This window comes from Tursiops truncatus, chromosome 11 (assembly GCF_011762595.2).
Source record: "Tursiops truncatus isolate mTurTru1 chromosome 11, mTurTru1.mat.Y, whole genome shotgun sequence".
Taxonomy (NCBI): domain Eukaryota; kingdom Metazoa; phylum Chordata; class Mammalia; order Artiodactyla; family Delphinidae; genus Tursiops; species Tursiops truncatus.
The window spans coordinates 3,275,838-3,302,184 of NC_047044.1; the positions used below are offsets into that span (position 1 = coordinate 3,275,838).

General features: G+C 61.9%; 1 protein-coding gene across 11 annotated transcripts in view; it reads right to left on the reverse strand.

Moving 5' to 3' along the window:
- GRAMD4 (GRAM domain containing 4) overlaps window positions 1–26,347 on the reverse strand; it is a 77,174-nt gene that overhangs the window by 23,468 nt on the left and 27,359 nt on the right. For 4 of the 11 annotated variants that reach the window (XR_004528790.2, XM_033865823.2, XM_033865826.2 and 1 more), the window contains 2 exons: window positions 19,315–19,525; window positions 15,028–15,148 (listed from right to left, as the gene is read on the reverse strand). The exons of 1 other annotated variant lie outside the window; for it this stretch is intronic. Coding sequence is in view for 7 of the 10 variants with exons in the window: in XM_033865823.2 (XP_033721714.1) it covers window positions 15,028–15,148; window positions 19,315–19,525 (332 nt within the window). In the remaining 3 variants the exon portion in view is untranslated. Of the gene's footprint in view, window positions 1–15,027; window positions 15,149–19,314; window positions 19,526–20,545; window positions 20,705–21,165; window positions 21,241–26,347 lie in introns of those variants that run through there. 6 more of the 11 variants (XM_033865825.2, XM_033865828.2, XM_073788042.1 and 3 more) reach the window with 6 other exon arrangements.

Below are 26,347 nucleotides of genomic sequence, written 5' to 3' on the forward strand. Positions count from 1 at the left end.
AATAGATGAATAGATAGATATATATATAAGTTAGCGCTCAGCACTGGGCCTTGGTGTCAGTCTACACCGCGCACCTGAGAGCCCCGAGCACTTGCTGCGTGAGTGAGTGAAGCGGTTCTGCTCTCCGCCCCCGCCCCCCAGAAGTGAGCACAGCCCAGCTACAACCAGGACCCTTGTCCTCCAGGTGGGGAGCTCCTTCGCCATCCCGCAAAGCCCCTCCCGACTCGGTCGCCCCACAGACATCTGGGGAATGACAGGTAGCTGCAGGCAACTTCTCCAGGATCCCGCCCCAAGGCCTTTGTACGATGTAATTACTGTAAATGCAATCAAGTCCACCTGGAAATCTTAGGTCACTTCCCTCAGGCCTAAGGCTCCTGCAGATACGAGACCCAAGTCACGTCAGAAATCACTTTTTCTTGTTTCTAAACCGGTACATGGTGGGCTTGTTCTCATCACAGCCCCACGATGACACAGTCCTCATCCCTCTGCCCACCTCCTGCATTTCCTGGACGTGAGCCCTCACTCCTCAGCGTTCTCAAAGGTGTGACCCTGGAGGAGCCACCGCCCACCCGGGACAGGCAGGCCCCAGACTCACGGAGGGCAGAGGACCTGGCGCCACGAAGAGGCACACGAGGCCGCCGCCACCCCCCTCGCTCGGCTCCACCGGGGCCCACGTACAAATGGGACAGTGGTGCAGCAGGGACACAGCCACAGCAGCCGCAGCGCGTGCCGTGGCCCAGCTACAAAGCCATGTGGAGTCACATCCTCAACAGACACACATTCCCCACGCGACAGCGTGTCGAGGGCCGAGACCAGAGATCGGCCCCTCCGCGGGCAGCTGCTTTGGGCCAACGATCCCGCTTCCGCTTTTCTGCAAACAGCTAAAGCCGCAAAACAAACCTGACGGCCTGGGCCAGGCTGGACCAGAGCAGCTCAGAGCCCGCATCGGCCGCTCCACCAGTGAGCACCGGGCAGCCTCGTGTACCAGGCACGCTCCGGACACTCGTGATAAAGAAGTGACCCAAACAGAGAGCCGCCCTCGGCGGGGGGCGGGGGCAGGTTGGGCCGTAGGAACAGCCCTGGTCAGTGAGCCTGAGCTGAGGGCAGACATGAGCGGGGCTGCGGAGAAGGATCGAGCCCCGGGCACCCGAGGGGGGAGCGTCCAGGCAGCAGGGGGAGCGCCTGCCAGAGCCCCCGGGATGGTCCCGGGCAAAGCACCACACGGGCTCCCACGGGGCGGGGCTGTGCTCGCCCACCTGCAGCTCAGCCTGCGGTCAGTATGCTTTCCCCCCACCCCCATCCCTCGGTGACAATGACAACAGCCTACACTGGTGAGGCGCTGGCTCCTGAGCGCCCTCTGCAGGGTGTAACTCAGCAGCAGCTGCGACCACAGGGCCTGCCCGACCCTGCAGGTGCCGCCCGCTCTGGCCCCGGGAGCTCCAGCAGGTGGGCCTCTGTGCCCGGTCCGCGGCGTCCACAGCGCGGGAGCACTCGGGGAGCGTCAGCCGGCGGCAGGATGAACCCCGGATGCCCAGCCCATGGCCCCGACCAGCCATGTCCAAGCGGGGCCTTTCCAACAGCCTCAGGGAAAACAGACCGAGCAGCACCCCCCCGCCCCCCCCGCCCGGACAGAGGAACGTCAACTCTGACAGCAGTGACAGAGGAACGACCCTCCCCGGGCCCAGGAGGTCGGCAGACTTCCGAGCCAGCACCAAGACGGCCCAGGGTCAGGGTCACCGGCCTACTGGGTGGGACCAAGGCTGGTGTACGTGCAGCGGCGGGCTCCAGGGTCTCGCTGAGGGTCAGCTCACTGCTCCCTCTACCCAGAAGTCAGCCCCATCCATGTGTGGCGTGTGGCAGCCATGGTCCGGGTGGTGGGTCACAGACCACCCCAATCGTGGGGCTGACAGGCTGCAATGGAAATTCCCTCAGGAGAAGCCTCACTTGGGCAAGTCCCAAAAGGCATTCCTGAGACCTCAGAATGTGACCAACTAACTCACCAAAATCAGGGGCGTGGACTGGAGCCCGGGGAGGGCAGGATCCACTGCCCTCGCTGCCGGTCCAGTGAGACCCTCGCGGGCCTGGAGCCTGCTTTCTGGACAGGATGGGGCTCAGAGGGACCCAGCAGGTTCCTCTCCTGTCCTGGCCACCTCACCGAGCCCAAGACCCCGAAATTCAGGCCAAGGTCAGTACGACAGCCCCAGGTCCCAGAAACAGACGGGCTGGCAGAGCGGCCGCCGTCTACACGGCGGCCACCCCGCCCCGTGCAGGCAGAGCCATGGGGAGACCCTGCTGCCTCTTGGGGGCGTCCAGGGTGGGGGCAGGAAGGACAGGCGCCAGCCCCACCTCCCACCTGGAGAGCTCAGGACTCGCCCGATTTTGCCCCTAACGAGGGGCAGATACTTAGGTTTGCTGAGTGCCGGGATCCACGTGCTCGGTAAATATTTGGAGTCCTCGGGGCCTCCCGCGCTGCCTGGGCATGTGGCTCAGCATTCTTCAGGGCCCTGTGGCCCCTCCCACCCCCTGGGAGAAAACCCTCCAGACAAGGGGGCTGAGAGGACACCACACCAAGCCCACAGGGAGCCATCCCACCAGGCTCCTGTCAGCCACGGCCTCCTCCAGAGACCCCCCTTCAGTCCTGGGGTGAAGCAGCGCGGCCCTTGCGCCGCCTAGTTTCCCTGAGGACCACGGCCTCCCAACCCGCTGGACTTGGTGCCTCCCAGGGGCACAGAAGAGACTCTGTATAGGGACGGCACAAAGCGGGGGACCGGGGGGAGGGGGAGCCCCTGCCTAGGGCCTGGGGGACATTTCCAGCTGGGGCCAGGCAATGAGTGAAGAGCAGAGACCCCTCCCTGCTCCAGGGCTGCGGGAAGCCAGGCCTCAGACCCCCAGCCCCAAGAGGGCCATGCCCCCACCCCTCTCAGTCTGGCTTATTTACAGCAGAGGGGCCCTGTGCCAGGTGCAGATGGGCAGGGCCCTCACCCTCACGTGTCGGGGTTCTTCCTCCAAGCACCCCCAAACCCACCCTCTCTCATCTCGGCTCGCACCCTGCTTCCTAACTGGCACCCCAGCTCTCCTCACACCCTCCACAGTCTGGCTCCAAACAGCAGTCAGAGGCTCCTCTAAAGTGTAAGTCAGAACCTGACACTGTCCTGCCCAAACTGGCCACACAGGGAGTCCTTCCAGCCCGAGGCCACACCCCACTCCCCGCTTCAACGCCCTCTGATCTTGCTCTGACCTTTGCTCTTTGGGTTTGAGCCACAGGAGCCTTCTCTCAGGTGCCCAAATGCCTCCACAGTCAGACCCACCCCAGGACCTTTGCACGTGCTGGTGCCCCCCGACCTCAGTGCTGGCTCAAGTGCCATTTTCCCCCAGAGAGACGCCCCTGACCCCCCTCCCATCTTATGTGGTGACACAGCTCCACAGGGAGGGGCTCAGCAAACATGACCCCCGGTAAGCACGCCACATTCCTAAGTCACATTCAGCTGCAGGATGCCCCAACTCAGGCCCCAGAGAGAGGACCCCATCTGATTACTGTCTGTGACGGCCCAGGACGCAGCCTGGCTCAAGGGGAAGCCAGGACAGATGCGGTGAATGGACTCTGGGCAGTGGGGACAGCACAGCAAGTTCTCAGCAAGTGAACTGCAGGACGCATGCACCAGGCTGGTCGAGAACCAGGCAGAGAGGACACCAGTGGGCGGGGAGGGCCACGGTGGGAATTCAGCAAACAGTGCCAAGGGTGAGTGGCCACCACCAGCATCTGAGGGCCGTCTGCATCCTGCACGCCAGGCCCGCGGGCCCCAAACCTCGGGCCTCAGCCTCCCCCCGCCTCGCACTGGGGTTCCCGCGGACCCTGGCCCTGAGGACTCAAGGGCATTCAGAGTCCCCACCTGTCATGTAATTGCACACAGAGCACCTGCTGGGAGGTGGCGGGGGGCACTCAGACGATCGGGGGTCCAGAGCCCTGACACGTAATCCGCTCAGGAGCCCCAGCCCCCGCGGGGACCTCCACTCCGCCCCACACCAGGTCAGCCTGCTCGTGCGGAGAAGCCACTGCCTGCACACAACTCCGTGAGCAAATGCTCGCTGTGCAAGTATGACGCACCAGGCTCTGTCAAAGCGGGGACGCTGCCGTGACCGAGCACCCACACCCTGCCCGGAGGGGGCATCTGGTGGTGCCCCAGGCACCTCGCCTGCGTGAACTGACGCCAGGGCCACTCAGGGGCAGCGTCCTGCTGGACCCTGGACCCTTGGGAGGCGGGTCTCCTGTCCTGACGCAGGCGGGGCCCTGGGGCCCCCTTCTGAGAGGACGTGCTCCCACCGGCAGTGGGAGAGCCTGGGCCCTGGAGCCACGTGGAGACCCCCTGCCCTCCTGAGCGCCCGCGGAGCACTGCTTAGCCTCCTCCCGCGGGACCCACTTCGGAGGCCTCCACGGAGGGCCTGGCTCACAACAGGTGCTCGGGTGAAGCTCCCGGGGAGCCCCCGCAGAGACCTGCCCCCTGAGCTCCGGCGGCTGGCCCTCCGCAGTAGTGAGAGTGTGTCCCCGGGGGAGCCGCCCCGGGCTCGGCCGGCTGGGCAGGGGCTCCCACCGCCCCTCGAGGACAGGCGTGGGCGGACTCGCAGGCCGGGGAGCTTCACGGGGGGGAAACAGAGGCGAGGGGCTTCCCGCCACCGCAGCCTCGCTCCCAGGAGCCAAGGTCGGGGTGCCGGGTGCCTTCCCATCCGCTCCTCTGATCCCCAACACCCACACACACTCCTGTCACCTCTGTGGACCCGAAGGTCAAGGCAGCCCCAGATGCCTCCTCACGCACAGCATCACCAGCAGGAAACCACATTTTCTTTCTCAACGCCCCCGATCTCCCTTCCCCACGCCACTCACCTGCGAGGGGTCAAGTGCAGCTGGTTCCCCCCATGTGGAGACGGCCAGCCAGGCCGCTGTGCACACGTGTGGACACGCAGCTCCCACCCTAAGCTCCCGGCATGCTCCTCGCCAGCTTGCAAGCGTGTCTGGGACTCCAGTCCTGGAGGCAAGGGGGCCTCGGGCCATGTCCTCTTAACCTGGGCTCCTGACAAAGCCCCCTCAGCCCTGCCCTTCCCATGGGCACCATCCCCCCTCAAGCTGCCCCTTGCTCTCCTGGGCCTTCCCGGGGGGGGGGGGGGGCGGGCGCTCTGTGGGGCCGAGACCAGCGGGCTCCTCCCTCCTCCCAGCCGCCCCACCCCCACCCCCCCCCCGCCGCAAGCCAGTGAGGGGACGCGGCCCCGCAGACGAGGACGCTTGGGTACAGCCTGGCAAATCCACTCGTCCCAATTCACAGCAAACGTAGGAAGCCTTCCCGCCTCTTCCAGGTGCCCCCTCTCCTGGGGGCACAAAGACAGCTAAATAAATAAAACCCATCAGCATTCTGATCATTGCTCTCCTACAAGCCTTTCCCTGAGCCAATGGCTCCCCCGAGGCCACGCAACTCTCCTTACGCCTGCAACGATGATTAGACCCCACAACGACGGTTGATATTACGGGTCTGCTCCCTCCGGCAACATATTTAGGTCAACTGCAGTGCAGAGCACAGCTGGCTACTCGCACAGGACAAAGACGATACAAACCCCTGCAATCAATTTTCCTCCTCCTCTCGGATAGAGAAGAAACAGGAGGCCAGCTTCCCGCCAGGCAGAAAGCGCTGAGCTGCTCACTCAGAAGGCGGCCTTGTCTTGGGCAGCCGCCCAGCGGGACCCCTGTCCCCAGGGGCCATCAGGGCCCATGGCAGCTGGCTCTCCTCGGGCTGCCCTCCAAGCTTAGAGCCCAGCTCGTGGCCTCTTCCGCAGTGGCCTGGCCTTCTGGCCGCCGGCCCCGGATACCACCTGTGGCAGCAAAGGGCTCCCCTCGTGCCCCTGCTCTGTCAGTCGGGGGCCAGGAGGGTCTCCTGCAAGTGGGGACAGGGGTGCAACGTCACACACAGGGCCCCCCCCCACCATGTTGATTTCCTACTGCTGCTGTAGCAAGTGACCACAGACGGAGCGGAAGAGCGTGCCCTCTCACAGCTCTGGAGGTCAGAGTCTGAAATGGGCCCCGAGCGGCTCGAGTCCAGGTGCGCAGGGCTGGCTCCAGGAGAGAGTCCACTTCCTGGCCCCTTCTGCCTCTAGAGGCACCCACATTCCGTGGCCGCTGACCCCTCACCATCAGGGACATCACCCCGACCTCTGATTCCACTGTCAACTCTCCTCCTCCTTCTCTGACCGCACCCCCCCCCCCCCGCCTCCCTCTCACAAGGACCCTTGTGATGACACTGGGTCCACCTGGATTAACCCAGGCCCATCTCCGCATCTCAGATCCTTAACTCAACCACGTCTGCAAAGCCCCTCTGGCCCCACAAGGTGACACAGTCACAGGCTCTGGGGGATAGGATGAGGACATTGTGGGGAGCCATGACCCTGCCCACCACACTCCCCCTGAGACGATGCTCTTGGGCCAAGGAGGCTGAGCTGGCTCTGGGAGGGGGGACCATCCCCTCTCTTTCCACCAAGCCCAGAGAGGGTCTTCCCGCCCCCAGAGACCCCGCGGGCCGTAAGAAGAGTCCTCCTTTAGCAGGTCAAGTGGCCCCTGGGGAGCGCTGGGGGTCCTGGCTGGCCCCCTCCCTCCCACCTCTCTGCTCCTCGCCTCTGGCCGTGCCCCGAATGCCCCCACTGACGACGCTTCCACTGCCTTGGCCAAACTCTCACAGTGAGCAGTGCCAGCACAGAGCGTCCTGGCGTCACACCTGCCACGAGCCCGTGACCTTCCGCAAGCGCGTCCTGACACAGGCCCACTCTCGGGCCACTCTCCTGAGCCTCTCTGCACCTCTGCAGCCACGCAGGTGGGCCAGGAAAGGTAGCTTCATACCTGCCGGCAGCTAAGTCACAGGCCGGGGTCCCAGGAGTAGAAGCCACAGCCCGGCCAGGCGGGAAGGGCCTGGGCACCAACAGGGTCCACCTGGGTCACAGGGCACAGCTCCCAGCCCGATGATGCTCTCCTTTTCAAGACCTGCTGCCGGCTCTGTGGCATCTGCTGACCCGGCAGATGGCCGGGGCCGGCCAGGGGATGGGAAGGAAGCCTGCAGGAGGCCAGGGGAGCCAGAATACCTGCCCAGGATAGGACTCAGAACCCCCGAAGCTTCTAAGATGGGAGGGCACGCCCGGGAGAGAGACGTCTGCACCGTAATTCGTCAATTCCCTCACTGGGCCCCCGCTCAGCAGGACGCCCACGTGAGCGAAGCCCGGCAGCCAGGCGCACGGCCCCGAAGGGAAACCAGGGCCAGCTCCGCGGGGGCGCAGCCTGCCCCCACCCACCTCCCACAGAGCAGGCAGGCAGCAGAGTGTAACAGGGAGAAGGGGGAGGCCCGGGGTGCTCTGGGAGCCCAGAGGGACCCTCACACAGGTGTCCAACGTGACTTTCTAAAGCTTGGCTTCTGTATCCAAAGTGCCCCCTTCACACAGCCCAGAGCACACTCTAACAGGAGTTTTCAGGGACCCCAACCGGCGTGCTGAGAAACCAGCGCTTTCAAAGGGAGAGGCAAAATGAGTTACAGGCGTGGAGCCCCGCACACAGGAGAGCAGCTCCGTGCGGCAAAGCGTTTCTTGCAGCACTCACCCGCCAGGATGGCCGGCCCACCCACGCGGTCCAGCCTTCATGCCTCCCCAAGCCTACAAGGAAAAGGGCAGGGACAGCACCTGACCAGCGATTCCAGGTGCACCCCTATCGGCCCACGGCCACCCTGACTGGCTCAGGGAGACAGAGGGGACGCCTGGGCTCGTGCCCACCCATGCCCAGGCAGCAGGGCCATAGCCCAGCTCCCAGGGAAGCCACCAGGAGGAAGGAACACAGCTCTGAGGCTATTTTTAAACCTGTAAAAGTAGAACTCTCAAGCAAGAGTCCTCTTGGCACACAACTCAACAGGCCGAGCCACAGCCAAAAATAAAAATCAAGTGATAATCCTTAAATAAAACTCCTTCCCACCGGCCAGGTGCGCAAATGCAGGGACCACTCGCAAAGCTGCTTCTGGGTCCTGGCCAGGCGGCAGGCTGCACACCTGGAGGCCCCACCCCGTGGTCCTAGGCTCTGCCCTTCGCCTCTCTCCTCAACTCTCCCCAGACTGAACTCTCCCGGCCTCCCAGCTAAGTCGGGATCCCCCCGCCCCGTGACCTCGGACCTTTCTAGAAGGCAGAGCCACGCCCTCCCAAAGCGCCAGGTATCGGGTCCTGAACCGAGGGCATGCTTGCAGCAACCAGTAAAGAAACAGCCAAGTCAGCCCCCTCCCTTCCTGCACCCTCTCCCCGCGAGGAAAACAGTTCATCACGGGAAAGGCCGTGCTTTCGTGGTAAACTTCCGTTTGCAATTTTCCCAGCGTTTACTCACCGCTGCGTTACTTGCTGCTGGATGCAGAGGTCGGGTTTATGGAACGATGAACAAACCATCACCCACCACGCTGATGGCCTGGCCACCAGGAGGCAGTGCCGCTTTAAGCCCTTACGCGCCCGCACGGCAGGCTGCAGCCTGGCTGCTGGCACGCCACTGCCTTTCACACACATTTTAGGAAACTGACTGGGGGTCTGGGGTGAAGCAGCAGTGCATTAAAACGTTCCCCGTGTAAAATAAGAAGGAACAGGATCCCAGCCAGAGTTTCCACCCAGAACAGCTGATTTTCAGGAACCGACGACCGCCTTTCAGCAAGAGGTGGCCTGCTGCTCTGACAGCCAAGGTCCGGGCTCCAGGGCCCTGGCCAGCACCGAACCAGGAAATATGTGTGTGCCCAGCCCCCATGCCCGCTCCACCCTGTGCCCGAGCTCTCAGGGCCCAGGCAGGGGACGTGCCCTGCTGGGCGCTGAGCCAGGACCGCCTGGTGGGCCAGCTCGCCTCTGTCCAGCGAGGAGGCAGGGCCGGACATCTGCAGGGATAAGCAAGGAGCAGGTTCCCACCAGGCAGCAGGACTGACCTAGAAATATGCAATTCAGAGCCAGCGCAGTGGGTCAGACATGCCGTTTTCTTCGGGGCCAATTTCATTTTTCTCCCGGATAAGTCCTCTATGATATGGACATGCAGTCTCACCTCTGTCTTCATCTGCCGGTTATCTGATCTGTTTGCTCCCTTCCCGTCTGTCTGGGTCACCCATTTGCAGTCCTCACGAAAGGGCAGAAACCACTCGACAGGCGCATCACTACAGGGTCAGAACCGTCCGACCCAGCCTCTGGCACTGGGAGTTTATCCTCTCAGCTCAACCTCACCGAATACACAGGAGGAGCAGAGTTTTTTTAAGAAGCCAGACCGGGACTTCCCTGGTGGCGCAGTGGTTAAGAATCCACCTGCCAGTGAAGGGAAGACGGGTTTGAGCCCTGGTCTGGGAAGATTCCATGTGCCGTGGAGCAACTAAGCCCGTGCACCACGACTACTGAGCCTGCACTCAAGAGCCCGTGAGCCACAACTACTGAGCCCACGTGCCACAACTACTGAAGCCCATGCGCCTAGAGCCCGTGCTCCGCAACAAGAGAAGCCACCGCCATGAGAAGCCCGCGCACCGCAACGAAGAGTAGCCCCCGCTCGCCGCAACTAGAGAAAAGCCCGCGCACAGCAACAAAGACCCAACGCAGCCAAAAATAAATAAATAAATTTATATATTTTTTTAAAAGCCAGACCCCCAGAGGGACATCTGCAGGCCCGGGCCTAAAGGGGCGGGTCCGGAGGTATCCGATCAATGCCACACCTAACCCACCCCCGGCCGGCTTCGGGTGGCTGCCCCATCAGACACCTCCAGCAGCGGGCAGCTCCCGCGCTGCTGTTTTCAGTGGTGAGAAAGGGCGTCCTCAGCCTGAATCACCCAGACTGGCGCCCAGAAACTTCCTTCCCTCCAGGCCCCTCTGTTCAGCCTTGGCATCCAGAGGGAGGCCCTCAGGCCACAGGAGGCAGACGGCCACCCTCCTGCCACCTCCCTGGCCACCTTCTCCAGGAAGCCCTCCCAGGGGGGTCACAGCCGGCCACACTGACCCACCGCGTGTTGGGGCAGGAAGGGGAGCTCCCGGGAGCAGAGGGGCTCAGGAGCAAAGGGCCCCTTTCCCAGAGGCACCCTCCCCAGGAACCACCACAGTGTGTCTGGCGCCTGTGTCGGTGGCTCAGAGATGATGGATCCCTGTCCCGAGGGCTCAAGCCCCCAGGGTGTGGCCGAGGGGACCACCCTCCAGCACGCCCATCCAGAGAGGAGTCCACAGGCCTCACGTCAAGTGGGGAGGAAGAAACTGCTTGGCAACACAGAACCTGCACACGGGTCAGGGACCCTCGGGCTTAGCCCAGCACCCAGGAGGCCCCGGACTCCTGACACCCCATAAGCCCTTTCCCTCTAAGCTCCACATTCCGCGCCAGGTCACTTTCGGGAAGAGCCTGTGTGTGCGCTTACAGTGCTGGCCAATCTGCCTTCCCAGAGCCTGCGCCCAGCGGGGATCGACACATGCCCACTCCTGCTCAGAAACCACGGGGGAGCGTGTGCTTGTGCTCAAAAAGCAGCAACAACCGGAATGCATTTCGGGCCAAATGAAAACGGACGACGCTTCTCATTTATCTATGTGCTTCCTTAGCAACTTTAGGGTCCTGCCCCCAGTCCCGAGCCGGGACGCGCTTCAATTTCCCATTCTTCATCCTCTGCCATCTTCTCTCGGGAACATTTGTACTCTTCAATATTTAATAACCGAAAAAAGCCGCTGTGAACCTGGGCTACTTCCTCCTCTCCGAGAAGAATAACAGTCTGCTTCTGGAGAAAAAGTGCTACAGGTAATTAAATGGGACTTTAACACTGACCACTTAGTGTTTACGGATGGGGGCAACCAGGCCCTGAACGGTGAAACGCCCACGGCTACCTGATCACTCGGGGCTGAGTGAGGAACCAGAAGCCTGGGTCCCAACTCCAGAGCAAAGCTCCCCATCCCCGCGGCCCCCTGCAGACCAGGGCTGGCCACCCTAGCACAAGATGCAGGTTCAGCGGCGACCAAAACATCTCTGTGGCTCCCAAGGGGGGACGACATCCTTTCCTCCACACTGTACTCCCCTGGGTACTGAGACGGAAGCGAGAGTGCAGGGAGGGACAGTCTCTGTGCAAACTCCAGCTCTGACCAGGTTTCCCTGCAAGGCATCCCTCCAAGCGCTGAGCTCCTGTTAGACCCAGGGCATCACGCTAGATCCTCAGGGTATAGAAGTAAGTGTGGCCCGTGCACTCAAGGCACAGACCGCCTGCCGAGAACCACCTGTAACTATGTAACAGGGAACAGGGAGCAGGCAGGTTACCCACACCCTACAGCCACAGGGCAGATGCAGATGGAACACGGAACAGGGGACAGCTCTGAGAACCATTTTGGAGGGACCTCCAGGATGTGATGTCGGTGTGGAGAAAGTGAAAACACACAGACATTTATCTAACGGGGGTGGCAGGCCACATATGCATATTTGCTTCTATAAAAAGTCAATGGAAGGAGAGGCTGTACAATTAAAAGACAACCGGTTATCTACAGGGGAAGAGAAGGAATGAGGGTTACAGGGAGAGAAACCTGATTCCTCTGAAAATACCCTGACTTTGGAACCATGGAAACAATTTTAGATAATTACAAAAATTAATTTAATTTTTTTTAAAATTAACTTTTATTGGAATATAGTTGCTTTACAGTATTAATTAAAAAAAACAACAACAAACGCTCTACAACATGCATATGGGGACAAAATGACATCACAGACCTCCTGGCCAGATGCACTGTGGACACAGCGTCATACCTGTGACACTCTGACCTGAGTTTCATCCTGAGGAAACAACAAACGCAGACCAGAGGTGGGTCTGTCTGAGCACCAATGAGATGATAACCATGGCGATTAAGACTCATTGAACTATGTTTAAATCCATGATCTCATGATGACACCAAAACCCCCCCGCCAAAGCCTAACACCCTCACCCTCTGGAGGATGCTCTAAGCAGAGAACCAACTCGTTATTCTGAAAGCTGGAAATATCAAGGAAGAATTCAAGCATGTCTCCTGTCTTTCCTACATGAACTACGTCTTGGGGCAACCAAATAGTTAAGTTTTCAGAAATATGTTGGGTTAATAAATGGAGAAAGAATGCCAGAAGTCGAACATTACCATTTGCAACCTCTAATGAGATGATGGATGGAAGCCACAATGACCCAGGTCCTGATACAGGACAAAAGAAACGGCCTCAGGAAAGCACGCTCCTCCAGCACCACCACAGGGGAGGGAGTCCTCCCAAAGATCCCCCCCACCCCACCAGCACCAAGGGACGGGGGACACGCTGGCTCATGTGTCGGGACCACGGGGATGCGCTCAGCAAGGTCCAGGGTGGAGACCCCACCCACAGACGGCCTGGTTTCCTCAACAAAGAGCAAAAACAGATGCAGGGAGAACGGGCAGAGTAAAAGACAGGAGAAGTACATCTACCAGTCACAATCTATGGACCTTGTTTGATTCCAGAGTTGCCCAAAAAATGACCAGACAACTGGGGAAATCGGAGCTTAAGCTGGGTATCTGATGATATTCAAGAAAAACGTGATTTTTTTACTTGTAATACTGGACTCAGGACTTTTGTTTTTCAAACAGAATGAGGGACTTCCCTGGCAGTCCAGTGGTTAGAACTCTGTGCTTCCACTGCAGGGGGGCGCGGGTTCGATCCCTGGTCGGGGAACTAAGATCCCGCAAGCCACGCGGCACGGCCAAAAAAAACAAAAACCCATGATGAGCTATCTACTAAAATATTTATGGGTCAAATGACAGGATGCTGGCTGGGATTTGCTTCAAAAGACCTGGGGGAGAGGGGCTGTAGGTGGGGGCTTGGAGGGAACCAGCCTGGCCGCGAGCCGATTCTTGCTGAAACCTATGGCAGGTGCGTGAGAGGCGCGTTACACCACGTCCTCTATTTCTGATCCATCTAAAATTTCTCATAACTAAAAGAAAATGCCCATAATTATTACCTTCCCCATCCGGCCCCGAGCTGCCAAAGTGGAACTCTGCACTTTACAACACGAGCTACCCACCGTTTTACTCTTCTGGTAAAACACGGCGGGCAGACCACGAGGACCAGTCCAAGGACGCCAGCGACGCCGATCCGGAGCCAGCGGCCTCTTTTCTTTTCCTTTTTTCAACACAGAGCAGGGTGGCCCCAGACAGGCATCCCTGTGGGTCGCAGCTGTCCTGCCCACCCAGCTGCCTGGTGGACACTTGCTCCTCGCCCGCCCCGCCCATTACCCCTTCTCCTGGAAGCCTCACACTGCCCCTCCCCGGCCGGGGGCGGGGCGCTCCCTGTTGGATGCTCTCACAGACCCTTCCCCTTTCGTTGAGAGCCCCTGGCTCTGCGGGTTCCTCGAACCCCGTGAAACCACCAATATCCTCCGCGTGACCCACCAAAGGCACTTTCACAAGGCTCCACCCACTGCTGCCTCGAGCAGGGCCGTCCAGCTCTGCTGCCCAGCACAGCCTCCACCCAGCGGGGCCCGCTCAGCACTGGCGAGACCACCCGGGCTGCCCCACCGTTCACGCAGAGCCGCCCCGCGGGAGCTCGGCAAAGGCCGAGGCCACAGGCACCAGGGCCTGACGAGGCAGGGCCCGCACTGCGGGCGGTCCCAGCAGACCCAGCCCGGCCCCGTCTCCCCAGCCAGGTCAGCCGCAACCTCAGACTCGCGGGGAGACTGAGTCACTCCACAGTGCCATCCTCAGAACCTCGATGCTCGGACCCTGCGGGCGAGCGCTGGCCGGCGGGGTGCAGACAGGCACACGCACGCTCACCCAGGGAGGTACGGACCAGCAAGAGGGGCCTGGGGGGAGACGGGGCTGCAGCACGTGGTGGCTGGAGAGCGCACAGAAATGTAGTGAGAGCCACGCCGCCCACTTCTGGGAGGAGAAGGCAGGCCCCCAAGGCGTCCCCCCGCGGCGCTGACACCCCGCCTTCGTTTGCAGGCAACGGGCCCCGCGTGCTGCATGGGCGGCACAGCCGGGGTGCCCACGGCTAGAGCTCAGATGACACTTGTCACATAAACGAGGGAGACACTAGACGAAAGAGGGAGAGGACTCAGGTGGGGACAGAGGGCGGGTGCCTGTGGGCAAGCCAGGGTGCCAGTTGCCTGGTCCCAGGTATCAGAGGGAGGCCCCAGCTGGGCACAACGCCCAAGGGAGGTGCCTTGCCCTGGGCCTCTCCTCGTGGCCCAGACGTGACTGGCTCTGGGCACACAGGGGCGAAGCTGCTTCTTTCTCCCTGTATTGTTCCCCTAATAGCATCGCCCACACCCTGCTGTCAGCTGTGAAAACACTGTGTCACATGCGTGGGCTTCAGGGCCAGTCTGCCTGGTTCAAATCCCTACTAGTCAGAAGACTTAACCTACCAGTAGGATCACTTCTCTTAGCCCTGGTGCCTCCGTTTCCTCGTCTGCAAGGCAGGACAGAGGGGTGGTGAGAGGAGTAAAGGCAACTCACCAAATGAGATCATCTCCGGGAGGAGCCCCGCAGGCCCTTCCAGAACCATCTCTACCATCATCACTACCCAGAGGCCAACACCCCCAGCAGGAGGGCCGACAGTTAAGCAACACAAATGCCAAATGCCAAGGTAGCCATGCCCGCGGCCAACAGACAATGAAACCCCACTGTGCCCCCTCCCACACCCCCTCCTTGATGTGCAAACTACACGGAACAGAAAATTTCAGATTCCTCCAAAAAGCTCTATTACATGCTGAGTTAAGCATGGCCATGCACCAGATTCACTAAAATAAAGAGAGTTTCCAGGGGCGTCGTATTCCTTCCCCAGTGACGCTCTCGTCCGTCTCAGAGTAAAGGCGTCGTAGCCATCCAGACAGGAGCGCTGAGCTTTGTGGAGCAGCAAGGGGAGATGCAGACTCAGGACGCAAAAGGCCATGTGGGGACGTCCACACCCGTCCCCACTGCTAGCCTGGTGACACCTGTTGTGACCCAGCTGCACTCCTGCAGGACAGCGTCCCCTCTGCCCCTCCCTCCCCCACTGGTACTCACGTAAGAAGTGTTTTTCCAGTAAGGCGATTTCCAGGTGACCTTTGATCTCATTTAAGCGATCAAACTCTGTCCGGTTAAAGTCCTGGACTCCTGCAGCCATGATGAGGGTCCCTGGCCCAGCCTAGAAGGAAAACACCAAGAGCTCAGAGGAGCCTCCCGGAAGCATCCTGGGTCCACATCGACCAGTTCTCTAAGGGGTACCCCCCAAGGACCCCGTGGTCTAGAAGGGCTGGTCCACAGGGCCACCGGCCTAGGAAGACACTGGCTCTGCCTTAGAACTCGCATCAGTTCACCTCGGCTTCGCCTGTCGGTGGAAGGGACATTTCAGACAACAGGGACATCCTCAGAGCCCCGGTAAGGCCGACTTCCAGCAACAGTAAAGGCAAAACCGGAAGCGTGACGCTAAGCCTCTTGACGGTCACAACACAGCTCTCAGGCTGCAGAGGGAAGGAAACCAGCGAAACCTGCCCCGGCCCGCGTGGCGACCTCCCAGGAGGAGGGTGGCCTGGCCACAGGGCCTGTCGCCCTGCTGCCCTGGGAGGGGCAGCAACAGGACTCCGGGGAGGTGGGGCAGGGTGCGTCCACCTGCCAGGCTCTGAGGTGAGCGAACTCCAAACAGGGGCCTGTCCTTTCCCACAGAGGCTAATTAAAGCCACCACCCGCCATCCCACCAGGCCCAGGGTAGGCTCCGGTTTCAGGTCACCGCTGCCCGCTGGAAAGGGGTGCGCACGTCGGTACAGCCAGGCCTGCCCGGGGCGCAGCGGGGCTGCCGGCTCACGCCCACCCCACCGCTGACCTGGTGAGGGCAGCACCTGAGCGCCCTGCCGTGCGACGGGGGGATCTGACTCCCCAGTTTTGGTCTCCATGACCACACCCCCAAGGCAGGGTGAGGAAGGGGACACCCGGCATGGACAGGGTCCGTGACAGCCCTGGTGACCGCTCCAGGCACAGGTCATCTGCTCGGAGGCCACACCCCAGGAAGCAGCAGCTCACACTGGGGAACAACGGGGGCCGGTAAGACCCTCTAGCCCACGGCTGCCCTGTCCTGGCACGTGACCTCCTGCACTTTCAGCTGCTCTGGCTACCGGGGCATGAGGTCCCAGAGGGCAGGGACCAGGCCATGTTTACCTGCCCGCCCCGTGGGCCTGGCAGGGGCAGGTATGGGGAGACTGGGCGGTAGGCGAAAGGCAGGGTACGCCCCCTGCTCTGCGTGGGGAAGATGGCCCAGGCTCGCCCATTGGTCCCCGCAGATGAATGTGTCCCTCCCCGGCCCATCCCCAACCTCGGCGCCCAAGATGGTGGCCCCGGAGCAGAGGGCAGAGGCTGGCCTGGAAAGGCGGCTCTGCACTGACTCGGAAGCAGAACACTGGACTCCATCACGTCAGCAAGTTCCCACCAAAGCAGGCAGGGCGCCCCGCGGTTTGCAGCCCCGTCTGAACACGTGAATCCACGTCCTCGGAAGGCTGTGACGCGTGTTAGTCTCTAAGCTGCTGGAATTAAGCTCACCTGAAACTTGCCCTAGAGCTTGAAGAGCTCCTACAGGGGCCCCCGGGTCCAAGACAGCCTGGGACCCTCGTGGCTTTGGCCGGACTCAGTGTCGAAGCTGCAGCAGCTCAGCTGGGCGCCCACAGGACGGCAGGGACGGTGAGGACCACCAGCTCTGGGGAGCCAGACAGCTGGAGGGGGCACCCCAATGCAGATGGCAGGCGCCGGGGGGAGTGCCCTGAAATCCTGGGCTCCACACCCCTCCATGAGCCCCTTGGGTTCCCCCAGCTGACCCCTTTACAGACTTGCCGAGAGCAACGCTAAACTTGGGGTCGGGAGCCTGGACTCGGGACCCCCAAGGCTGCAGCACGGCCGCCACAAAACCAGGGAGGTGGCCTGGCTGCCTCTTCCCCCAGCTTCCCTAGAACCGCGTCTCTCCGCGGAGGGACCGGCTTCTACCCCCGGCTCCTGGAGGCGATGCCCGCTGCACCTCCACGTGCGTGGGGTCTCTGCCTCTGCCCCAGCTCTAGGGCTCTGGTCCTCGCCTCCTTGCCCCTCTCCTTACTGGCCTGTCACCAACCACTCGGGGGACCCTGGCCTCAGACCCCTCATCGTTCTCTTCAACGGTCCTCCCCCGACCACAGCCACACCCTGCCCTGGACATCACCCAACCTCCACCGCTGCGGCCCCTCGAGCCCGTCTGCCTGTCCAGGACCCCCTCCCTCCCCCCATTCCCCTCCCCCACCACGGGACCCGGATTCTACCCTCAACCACTGGGTCCGCTCGCCTCCTTTGCCCCAGGACACAGACAGGTTGCCCACAGAAAAGGACATAAGGATGAAGCCTGACGCTACAGCACGATGGCCCCTGAGGACACGGTGCTGAGACAGGCCAGTCGCAGGGACAAACACCGCGGGGCTCACTGAGGCCAGAGCTGGAGAGTCGGGTCACAGACGGAAAGCAGACGGGGCGGGGGCGGCCTGGAGGGGCAGCTGTGGAGCTGCTGTTCAGTGGGGACTGAGTTTCAGTTTGGGAAGATGAAGAAGGTCTGGAGATGGATGGTGGGGTGGCCGCATGACAACGTGAACGTGCCTCATGCCACCGAGCTGGACACTTAGAAACGGTCACAGCGGTCAGTTCCGTGTTACGCGCACGTTACCACAATTAAAAATAAATAAAAACAATGAAGCCCAAACACAGGCAAAGTGACCAACCTCCCTCGTGGGAAAAGCCACTCTTCACCCCTCAGGTTCGCAGAACAGAAACACCTGGGGACACCCTGTGCAGGTGGGCAAGGGCGTGGCACGCAGGCCCCGCGGGTGGCGACGGAGGACACTGCACGCTCGTGGGAGGGTGCTGGTGACAGAGGCACGACCCTGCCCGCACACCCGGGTGACGCGGGCCATGTGGGCACGAGGCTCATGGGAGTGACCGAGTGCCCCTCAGGGGCAGAGGTTAAGTGAAGGACAGCACATCCAGGGTGGGAGGCTGGCTCGGTCCCACCACCACGGAGAGAGAGCCCCGGGGGTGGGGGTGGGGTGGGGTAGGGGGGTGAGCGAGCGTGACAGCCATTTGTACGCACGGCCCCCGTGCTCGCCCCTCCCTCAGGTGCTCCCCTCGGCCCTCGCCGGCCCGCTGGATCCACTCTGACGTGGAGACACCCCCTTCCTAGGACAGCGCCCGTGAGCCCCGCGGTGTCCCGACAGGCAGATGCTGATGGGCTGCATCAGGAGACACACCAAGCGAGGCCCTGGCCCGCACGGAGCCCAATGGCGGGAGGACCGCCACCACCTCTGCAGGGAACACAGCAAGCACCCAAGCAGGGCGCTCCCCCCCAGGCTCTGCAGCTCCAGCCCTGCCTGGCTGGATGGCTGGCTCTTAGCAGGCAGTGCCAATCGCTTATTCTTTCGTGCCAGGAGCAAACGCGCCATCCCTGTTCTATTATAAAGCATTAATAACACAAGGAGGGGGAAGGCGAGGGCTCGCGGCCACGGCTGGAAGGAAGACCGAGCTCAGGTGCTCGGGGAGGAGCCCAGACCCCAGGCCACCAGATCTGGCGTCCACTCGGGCAGGGCACCACAGCTGGTGTGGTGGGGCCTGCATGGCTCTGGGCTTCTTCACTGACAACAGGGAGGATTCGGGCAGCTGTGCCCACAACGGAGAGCCCGGCGGCCGTACCTGGCCAGGAGGGGACCACAGGAAGCCCACCCTCCCCCCCCCGCTGCACGCCCGCTGACAAAACACGAGCTTCCAGAAGACAGGGCCCGCTCACGCCTGGTTCCCACCAGGGCCGCGGACCCCGCTCAGGAAAGCTGCTCTCCAAATCACAGGGGCCACGGTCCCCATGTGCGCTGAGGAGGCCCAGCCTGGGCTCGGCCAGCTGCCAGGGGTCGGTGACACGCACTCTGGGACGGCCAGACCAGCCAGGCACCCAGAGGCGGCTGCCCTCGGGCCAGGGGCCAGCAGCTTCCAGACAGCGCCCTGCGGCCCCTCGAGTCAAACTCCCGGGGATCAGGCTGTGTGAGAAGTTTGCCGGTCACCCAGAAAACCAGTGATGAAGGAAAAGAAAATCGGCCAATGGACAAATTATCCTCAGTCCAGGGATGAGCCCCCACCGGTGAGGCTGGGGGAGGTTTGGGGCGAGATGGGGAACAGCCCCGTCTGTGTCTGACCAGCCTGGGCAGGACACGGTCTACCCAAGCGCACGCTCAGCTTGGCCACCTGAGGATGGGGACAGCCCCACCCACCAGCGAGGGGCCTGGCATCCGTGGCCACGCAGAGCGGAGGACGCTCGGTACTCACAGGGTCCCTCAGCTCGTCACTGTCCCGGGGCGAGGTCCGAGGTATCTTCAGGGGTGTTTCGTCTCCGCATTCGGTGTCCGAGGCGTTTGGAGACTCTGCTAGATCAAGGAAGTCATCTCTCTTGTGACCTCTGAACCTGATCTTGTCCAGCCTCCTTAGCATGTTCAGCACTGAGCCCCTCTGCTTTACCTTAACATGACGCTCGGAGCCCCTGCAAGACAGCGAGGGGGAGGCACGGTCACGGGGTCAGCCGCCCGCCGGCCGCCGCCCTCCCACACCCGGCTGCAGGCCCCAGCCCTGGGCTGCCACCAGGCCCTGCCCTCAGGGAGCAGCCAGTGCCGCTATTCAGGGACCCCAGGGCCCACAGGCTCCCATCTCGTGCCCAGCAGGCCGGGGCCCTCCGTCACCCCCATCCGGCTGGGCTGGCCGCTGAGCTCAGACCCCCGCCGCCCACCCAGGCCAGCTCCCCCGAGTGCCCCACAGGGCAGAAGGAAGCCACGTCTCTCGGTGCGACCTGGAGCAGCAGGGGTGCCGAAGACCCTGGGAAGAGGGGGCTGGGGAGGGGAGGGGGAGACACTGCAGCGAAAAGTGGGGAGGGCCGGCGCGCCTCCTCCCAGGCTCTGACAACCATCAGGACCCACGACCAAGGGCACGCCCAGGACAGCCCCTAGAACGCTGGGCCTCAGGGTGTCTCAGACCCCCTCCGGCCCCGTCCCCTCGCTCCACCTGGCCCCGCCCCCAGGGACACGACCTGAAACACCGTCCTGCTCGCCTGGGCACCCTAGTTCTGCTCTCAGGACCAGCTCAGCCTCACTCGCTCCGAGAGATCTTCCCACACACGGCCAGTCTGGAACCCAGCGCCCGCCCACCTGCCTCCTGGGCAGCCCCCAAGCTGCCGGCGCTGGATCCCTCCAGCCTGGAGGGAGGCAGCAAAGGCCTGGTGTGGTGCCTCTGTGTGCTGGCACGGAGGACACGTGTAAGTTCAAACACACGTGCACACGCCAGAGGTGGATGCCTACAGGGGTGCCCACTCCCCACATCTCTGACCCAACCCGGCCAGGAGAGCCCAGTGGGTGGGGCATAGTGGCCCTTCTGCACGTCCAGCCCACCTCACTCCCAAGCCCACGGCAGGGGCCGTGCGGCCCAACCCCGGTCCCGGTCACACAGTCCCTCGGCCCCCAACGTCTGCAAGAGGCCCTGGGTCCCTGCGGGGCAGGGACTCTGGACACACCTGGGCTCACAGCCTGTCCTTCCACTTCCCACCTTTCTGGCCTCAGCTTCCACCTCTGAAACGGGATTAACCCCGATCAGGCCAAAGTATCCCGAGAATGTGAAATGACGCACGAGCACAGACTACTCAGCCTGGACCAATAAACAGCACGGCGATTTCCTGCAGGGCGACAGGAAGTGGGGTGAGCAGGGTGGAATCCATCAACTCAGCCCGAACCGCCCCAGCTGGGACACTTGGGACAGTTTACGGGGAACCACGAAGGCAGGGGAAAGCACTTCCTGTTTTGGACGGTGCAGGCTCGGAGCCATTGAATCATGTTAAATCACAGCCCAGGGTGCCTGCCTGCAGCCCTGCGTACCCGCCCCACCTGCCAAGGGGCCTCCGCTCCCCCGGCATCACAGCTCAAGGCAGGAAAGCCTGTGAACAGTGGCGGCCCGTGAGCCCGTCAGGATGAGCCAGGGCTCCGCTCTACAAGGACAACTGAGGCTGCAGCGCAGCGGGGGAGGGTGTGCAGGTGTTCCTGGGACAGATGCTTCTCGGGGCTCACGTGGAACACTAAGGTGGCCCGATGTGGCCTAAGCCTAACCCTAACCCTGGTGTAAAAACCACAGGAAACCCACCATCCCCTGGAGTCCAGGGTAGCCCAGGAGTGGGCAAGGCCACGGGGCTGGAGAAGCCGGTATCCCTGCTCACGTGGCGGGAAAGGGGCACATGGCTGGCCATCTGGAAAGATATCCACGTGAGAAGAGAGAACTTAAGTCCCTAGAGAGAGGCTGACAGTCTACATTAAGAGACTGAAAAAATAAAGACTCAGTCAACCAGACAAAAGTAAATAGACATTTGTTTTAAAGCTGCAATGAGGGGCTTCCCTGATGGCGCAGTGGTTAAGAATCCGCTTGCCAGTGCAGGGGACACAGGTTCGAGCCCTGGTCCAGGAAGATCCCACATGCCGTGGAGCAACTAAGCCCGTGTGCCACAACTACTGAGCCTGTACTCTAGAGCCCGCGAGCCACAGCTACTGAAGCCCGCGCACCTAGAGCCCGTGCTCCCAACAAGAGAAGCCACCGCAATGAGAAGCCCGCGCACTGCAACGAAGAGTAGCCCCCGCTCACCACAACTAGAGAGAGCCCACGTACAGCAACGGAGACCCAATGCAGCCAAAGATAAAATAAATTAAATAAAATAAATAAATTTATCAAAAAAAAAAAACACCTGCAAAGAAACAGGGGATACATGTAGCAAGCCAGGTACATGAGGACTAATATTTTTGTTGTGAGACAACCTGAACAAATTGGTAAAGATTAGAGGACCTTGGAACACAGACCCACAAACTCCCTGAGCAAGAGGAAAGTTACCCAGTCCTTGTGCAAAAGCCTCCAACTTCACCAAAAAGGAAACAAAAGCCAGCGATGTGGCAGAGGTAGCAGGAAGCAGGAACGTCAACGCCCTCTGAACCAGTGATTCCCGGTCTCGAGATCCGTCCCGGGGCAAATCCAGCACGTGGAGGGCATCTCGGCAGCACCACGGCCAGGCCGGGCGCTCTGAGCACCACGCGGGACACACAGACGTCCCTGGGAGTCTCAGAGGCGGTGACAAAACGTTGCTGCACTGAGGTCACCGTTACAGGCAACTGGCATCTGCACAGACCGCAGGTGACACAGGACCCTGCTTGAGGCTTGCGGGTGGCTGTGAAACTTCTCTCCACGTGTCCTTTCCCATTGCTTTTCTAACTTGAAAACTAAAAGCAAACCGGGCAGGGGAAGTGCAGCCCTGTAAAACCTCCTTCCTTCCGTTTTCAGAAGGAGCTGGGGGACCCCTCCTCCCCCAGCGTCAGATGGAAGCGGGGCGGAGGGGACGGGCCCGCTTCCCTCCTTGCCGGGTCCCGTCAGGCGGTTCTGTCTGGGACTCCCCACCCCGCAGGCGGGAGCTGCCTTCCTTCCTGATTCAGCCCGGCAAGCAAATGATGTGGCCGCCCGGGGAAAGGGGACGACGCGCCAAGTGTCCGCCCTGCCACCATCAGGATGCCGCTCACAGCCCACGCGCCCCCCTGCCCAGCGGGGCCCCTGCTGGCAGCTGCCAGCTCACGCCACGCCAGCCCTGCTCCTCCTGACAGCCGCTCACATCAGCCCTCGGCGAGGGGGGGGTCCCCGAGAGCCCTCTCCATCCCCACGGCCCTGCCCCCGGGCCCCTGGGGCTCCTGGAGAGGCGAGCAGTTCATGCCGCTGCCCAATGAGGACCGGGTGCCAGGACACCTGACCACCCCTCCCAGGCGGGGCCGGGCTGCGAGGGAAGCCCTCCCCGTCACCCCACCCCCCCGGGCTGAGGAGCGGCCCACCCTACCCCGGGACGACCTCATCTCAACTACACTATCCAACCCAGTTTCCCCAACTTCCAGATGAAGAGATGGAAGACTGACACGGATGTTGTCCATGGACAGTGAGAGGGGGTCGGGGGCCAGACACCAAGTGTGACCCAGAGCAAAGCTCTCCCCACAAAGCCAGTGTCAGTGGATGCCGTCTCCACAAAGCTCACCTGCACCTTCCGTCCAGCAGCTGCCATGCGTCCCACTCCCGCCCCAGCCCCCATCCAGCCTTCCCTGGATCCAACCAGCCCCCAAATCCCTGCACACCCACCGCACACTCCCCACAGACCCGGCCCCTCCACGTGCACCCACAGGCCCCCGGGCAGCTCCCTTCACGCCCACCCCTCAAGGTGGGGCAGCCCCTCAGAGCAGGACCTGCTGCCGCCCCAGCTCCCCGTACCTCCATGTGGAAGTAGACGCGCTGGGAGACGCTCCCTGTGGCTACCCTGCTCAGAGCCGCAACATCTGCAAGGGGCCCTGCAGCCGTGGAGGCAAGCAGACAGAGGGACAGGGCGAGGGGAGCCTCCAGGCAGCGACCCTGCGCTGCGGGCCCTCGGCACACAGGACTGAGGCCAGCTCTGGCCCCGGGACACAGAGCACGCTGCTCTGGAAACCCGCTGAATGGCTCCTGGACACACAAAGGCCGCAGTGTCTAGGGAACACTGGACTTGGAAACCACAAAGGACTTTACTTTCCCTCCCAGACCAAGATTTAGAAAAAAGTGGTTCCTGGTCCAGCACTTGCCACATCCCAGGTCCCAGCCATTCTCCTCGCTGCATGGGGCTCGCGACCCCCGGCCAAGCTCCTGTCTGCGTTCAGACAACCAGCTCAGCCTGGCTTCACCTCCTGTTATCTGGTGGCTCTTCTGCTGATCCCAGGATAAACAACATCCTTTCTCCCAAAGGAAGCAACCCTTGTCCCAAACCATATTCCTGGGGAGTCACAGATGTTGAGCGAGGACGGGACTCTCCCTCCACCCCACCCAAGGCCAGTCCCAGCCGGCCACCCGGCCCTCTGCCAGGTCTCTGTTCTCCAAGAAGACAGCCCCAGAGGCCCACAGCCCTGCAGGACCCCGACATGCACACAGCTCCAGGGCAGCCCGTGGGGCCCTGTGCCGGGCCACCCCGCCCGGGGAGCAGTCTGGGACGCTCGAGACCCAGAAGACACGGGTGACCACTCCCCCCAATCATGCCAGGCTCAAGATGTTGGCTCACGTCCAGTGACCCACGGGTTCCCCCGAACTCGAGGCGGGTCAGGGAGCCACTGCCCCGACCCCGGATCCAGCCTCAGTTAGCGGGACCCCAAACGTTCAGACGCTCTGCTGACTGCACGCCCACCAGCCCCCCCATGAGCTGGACTCCGGTGACCCACTGTCTGGGGGACATCCCATCGGTAGCTCGACTCCGCCACACTCAGCTCGGAGCTGGAGCCTCCGCGGGCCCTCCTCCTGGGCGGCACCTGTACCAGCAGCTGCCCAACTCAAAACCCTGGAAGGAGCCCTTGATCACGTGATCGCTGCACAGCCACCTAAGACAGCAGGGCCCCCGCCTCCCAGCCAGGCTCCACACCTGTGCTGCTCTGCCCCCGCCCCACCCTCCTGCCCAGCCGGGTCTGGTCCAGGCAGCCACACACCTCACGGAGCCCCTTCTCCAGGTGGCGGGAAACCAGAGTCCGGAGCACCCTGCCGAGACCCCTCCCAGGGCTTCCCCCACTGGGCTCCAGCCCTGCCGACCCTCGGGGGTCCTCCAGCCATCACATTTTGTTCCTACTGCGCGCCCAGCACTTCAGGTTCGGGGACGTCCCCATGCCAGTTCCTCCTCTTCCAAGTCCCCCCCTCGAATTCGATCAGCCCGTCTGGTTTGGAGTCCTGCAACTTCCGGCGAGCTCCCTGGTTTAGGATCTGTGCCCCCAGCCCCACCGGTTAGCGTGCATGCCCGAGGGCAGGTGCTGAAGGCGCCCGGTCTGTCTCAGCAGGGCGGGCACACTCTGGCCATTCAGGGACAGAGGGGACGTTGCACAAAGGCGGGGCCCCCACGACTGGGCCCTGAGGGCCGGGAGAGCCAGGCCCCCCGCCCTGCGCCCTGAGCCGCCCAGCCACAGAGGCCTCAAAGCGAAGGGCTGTCCCTGGACTTTGCCCTCGACCCCTCCTGGCGAAGCAGGAAGTCCCTAAATCCGTGAACACTTCCAGAGCTTAACTCCAAGGCTTCCCGGGGCGTTTCTCCAGGAAGAGGCCTGCAGTTCTTCAGGGGCTTTCCGTCCTACACAGGTCAGGCCAAGATGGGCCCCGTGCCAGGAGCGGAGTTTTCTGCACTGTAACAGGAGAGCTGCCCAGGGTCCTGCTGGCTCCGTGACCCCGCCACGGGCCAGGGTGGCCGGGGGTGGGGGTGGGGGAGCCAGTCAGGAAGAGCAGGGGAGCTGGGAGGGCCCCGTTGAAGCTACCACACCCTCCTCTGTGAGCTGGGACCATGCACGCCCTAGCGACACCCCTGCGCGTAGACGTACAAACATTTATTATAACCTCAGTGATAAGGATGCGTTGCACGGGTACAAGCAGTAATAAAACGTCCAACACTCTTTACTGTAAACCCCACACAGCCAAGCGGCGCCCACAGGATGCCTGCACTAAGTCGTGCTGAAAGCCTCCCTCCGGCCAGCCAGGACTGCAGCTGACCAACAAGTGCGGGTCCGGCCTGAAGGTTGGCTGACGGCCTTGTTTACGTGAACAGGACACGACAGGTGGGGAAGGAAGGCAGAACCTTATCCGTTTGTCTAGGACGGGAGAGACGTCCTTGCTGAAGCGGACGACAGTATTCTAACAGGAGGAGGTTTCCTCAGCCTCCCCGCGCCTTCCAGTGAAAGCGGCGGAAGTCACACGCGTAACCTTCACCTGCACGTCAGCATTTTCTCCATCACTCTCGTTACTCTAGACAAGCGACAAAATGAGAAGTGAGGCCCTAATCTGCGGTATCTGCCCGTTTCCGTGGTGGAACCGCTCCCATCGTGGCCATGTTCAAGCCACCAAAGTGACGTCCGGCAGTGAACGAGCACACGGGTGGTAAGAGCTGCCCAGGGCCACCGGCCACAGGATTTCCGCCAGGCCCAAGAGATGCTAGCCAGCTCAGGATCATAACCCAGTGAGAAAACGTAGTGAAACAGTTCAGAAACGGGCACCTTCGAGCATTTAACATTGACACCTCTGCTCTCAATATAACTTATCTAACTTTATACACTCATTTTATTAGCGGCCAGCTCACAAAATTCCTGAAAACTTCACAGTCAGCTCTTGCAGGCCCTCGTGAGCTCTAACGCACCACCGCCCCGGTCCCTCCGTCCCAGGCTGTCTCGGCCACGCAGGGAGCAGAGCAGGAAACACCAGTGTCCCCGCCTGACCTCCTCCTTCCCTGGCACAGCTCGGGGGCACAGGTCAAAGTGAAAGTCCC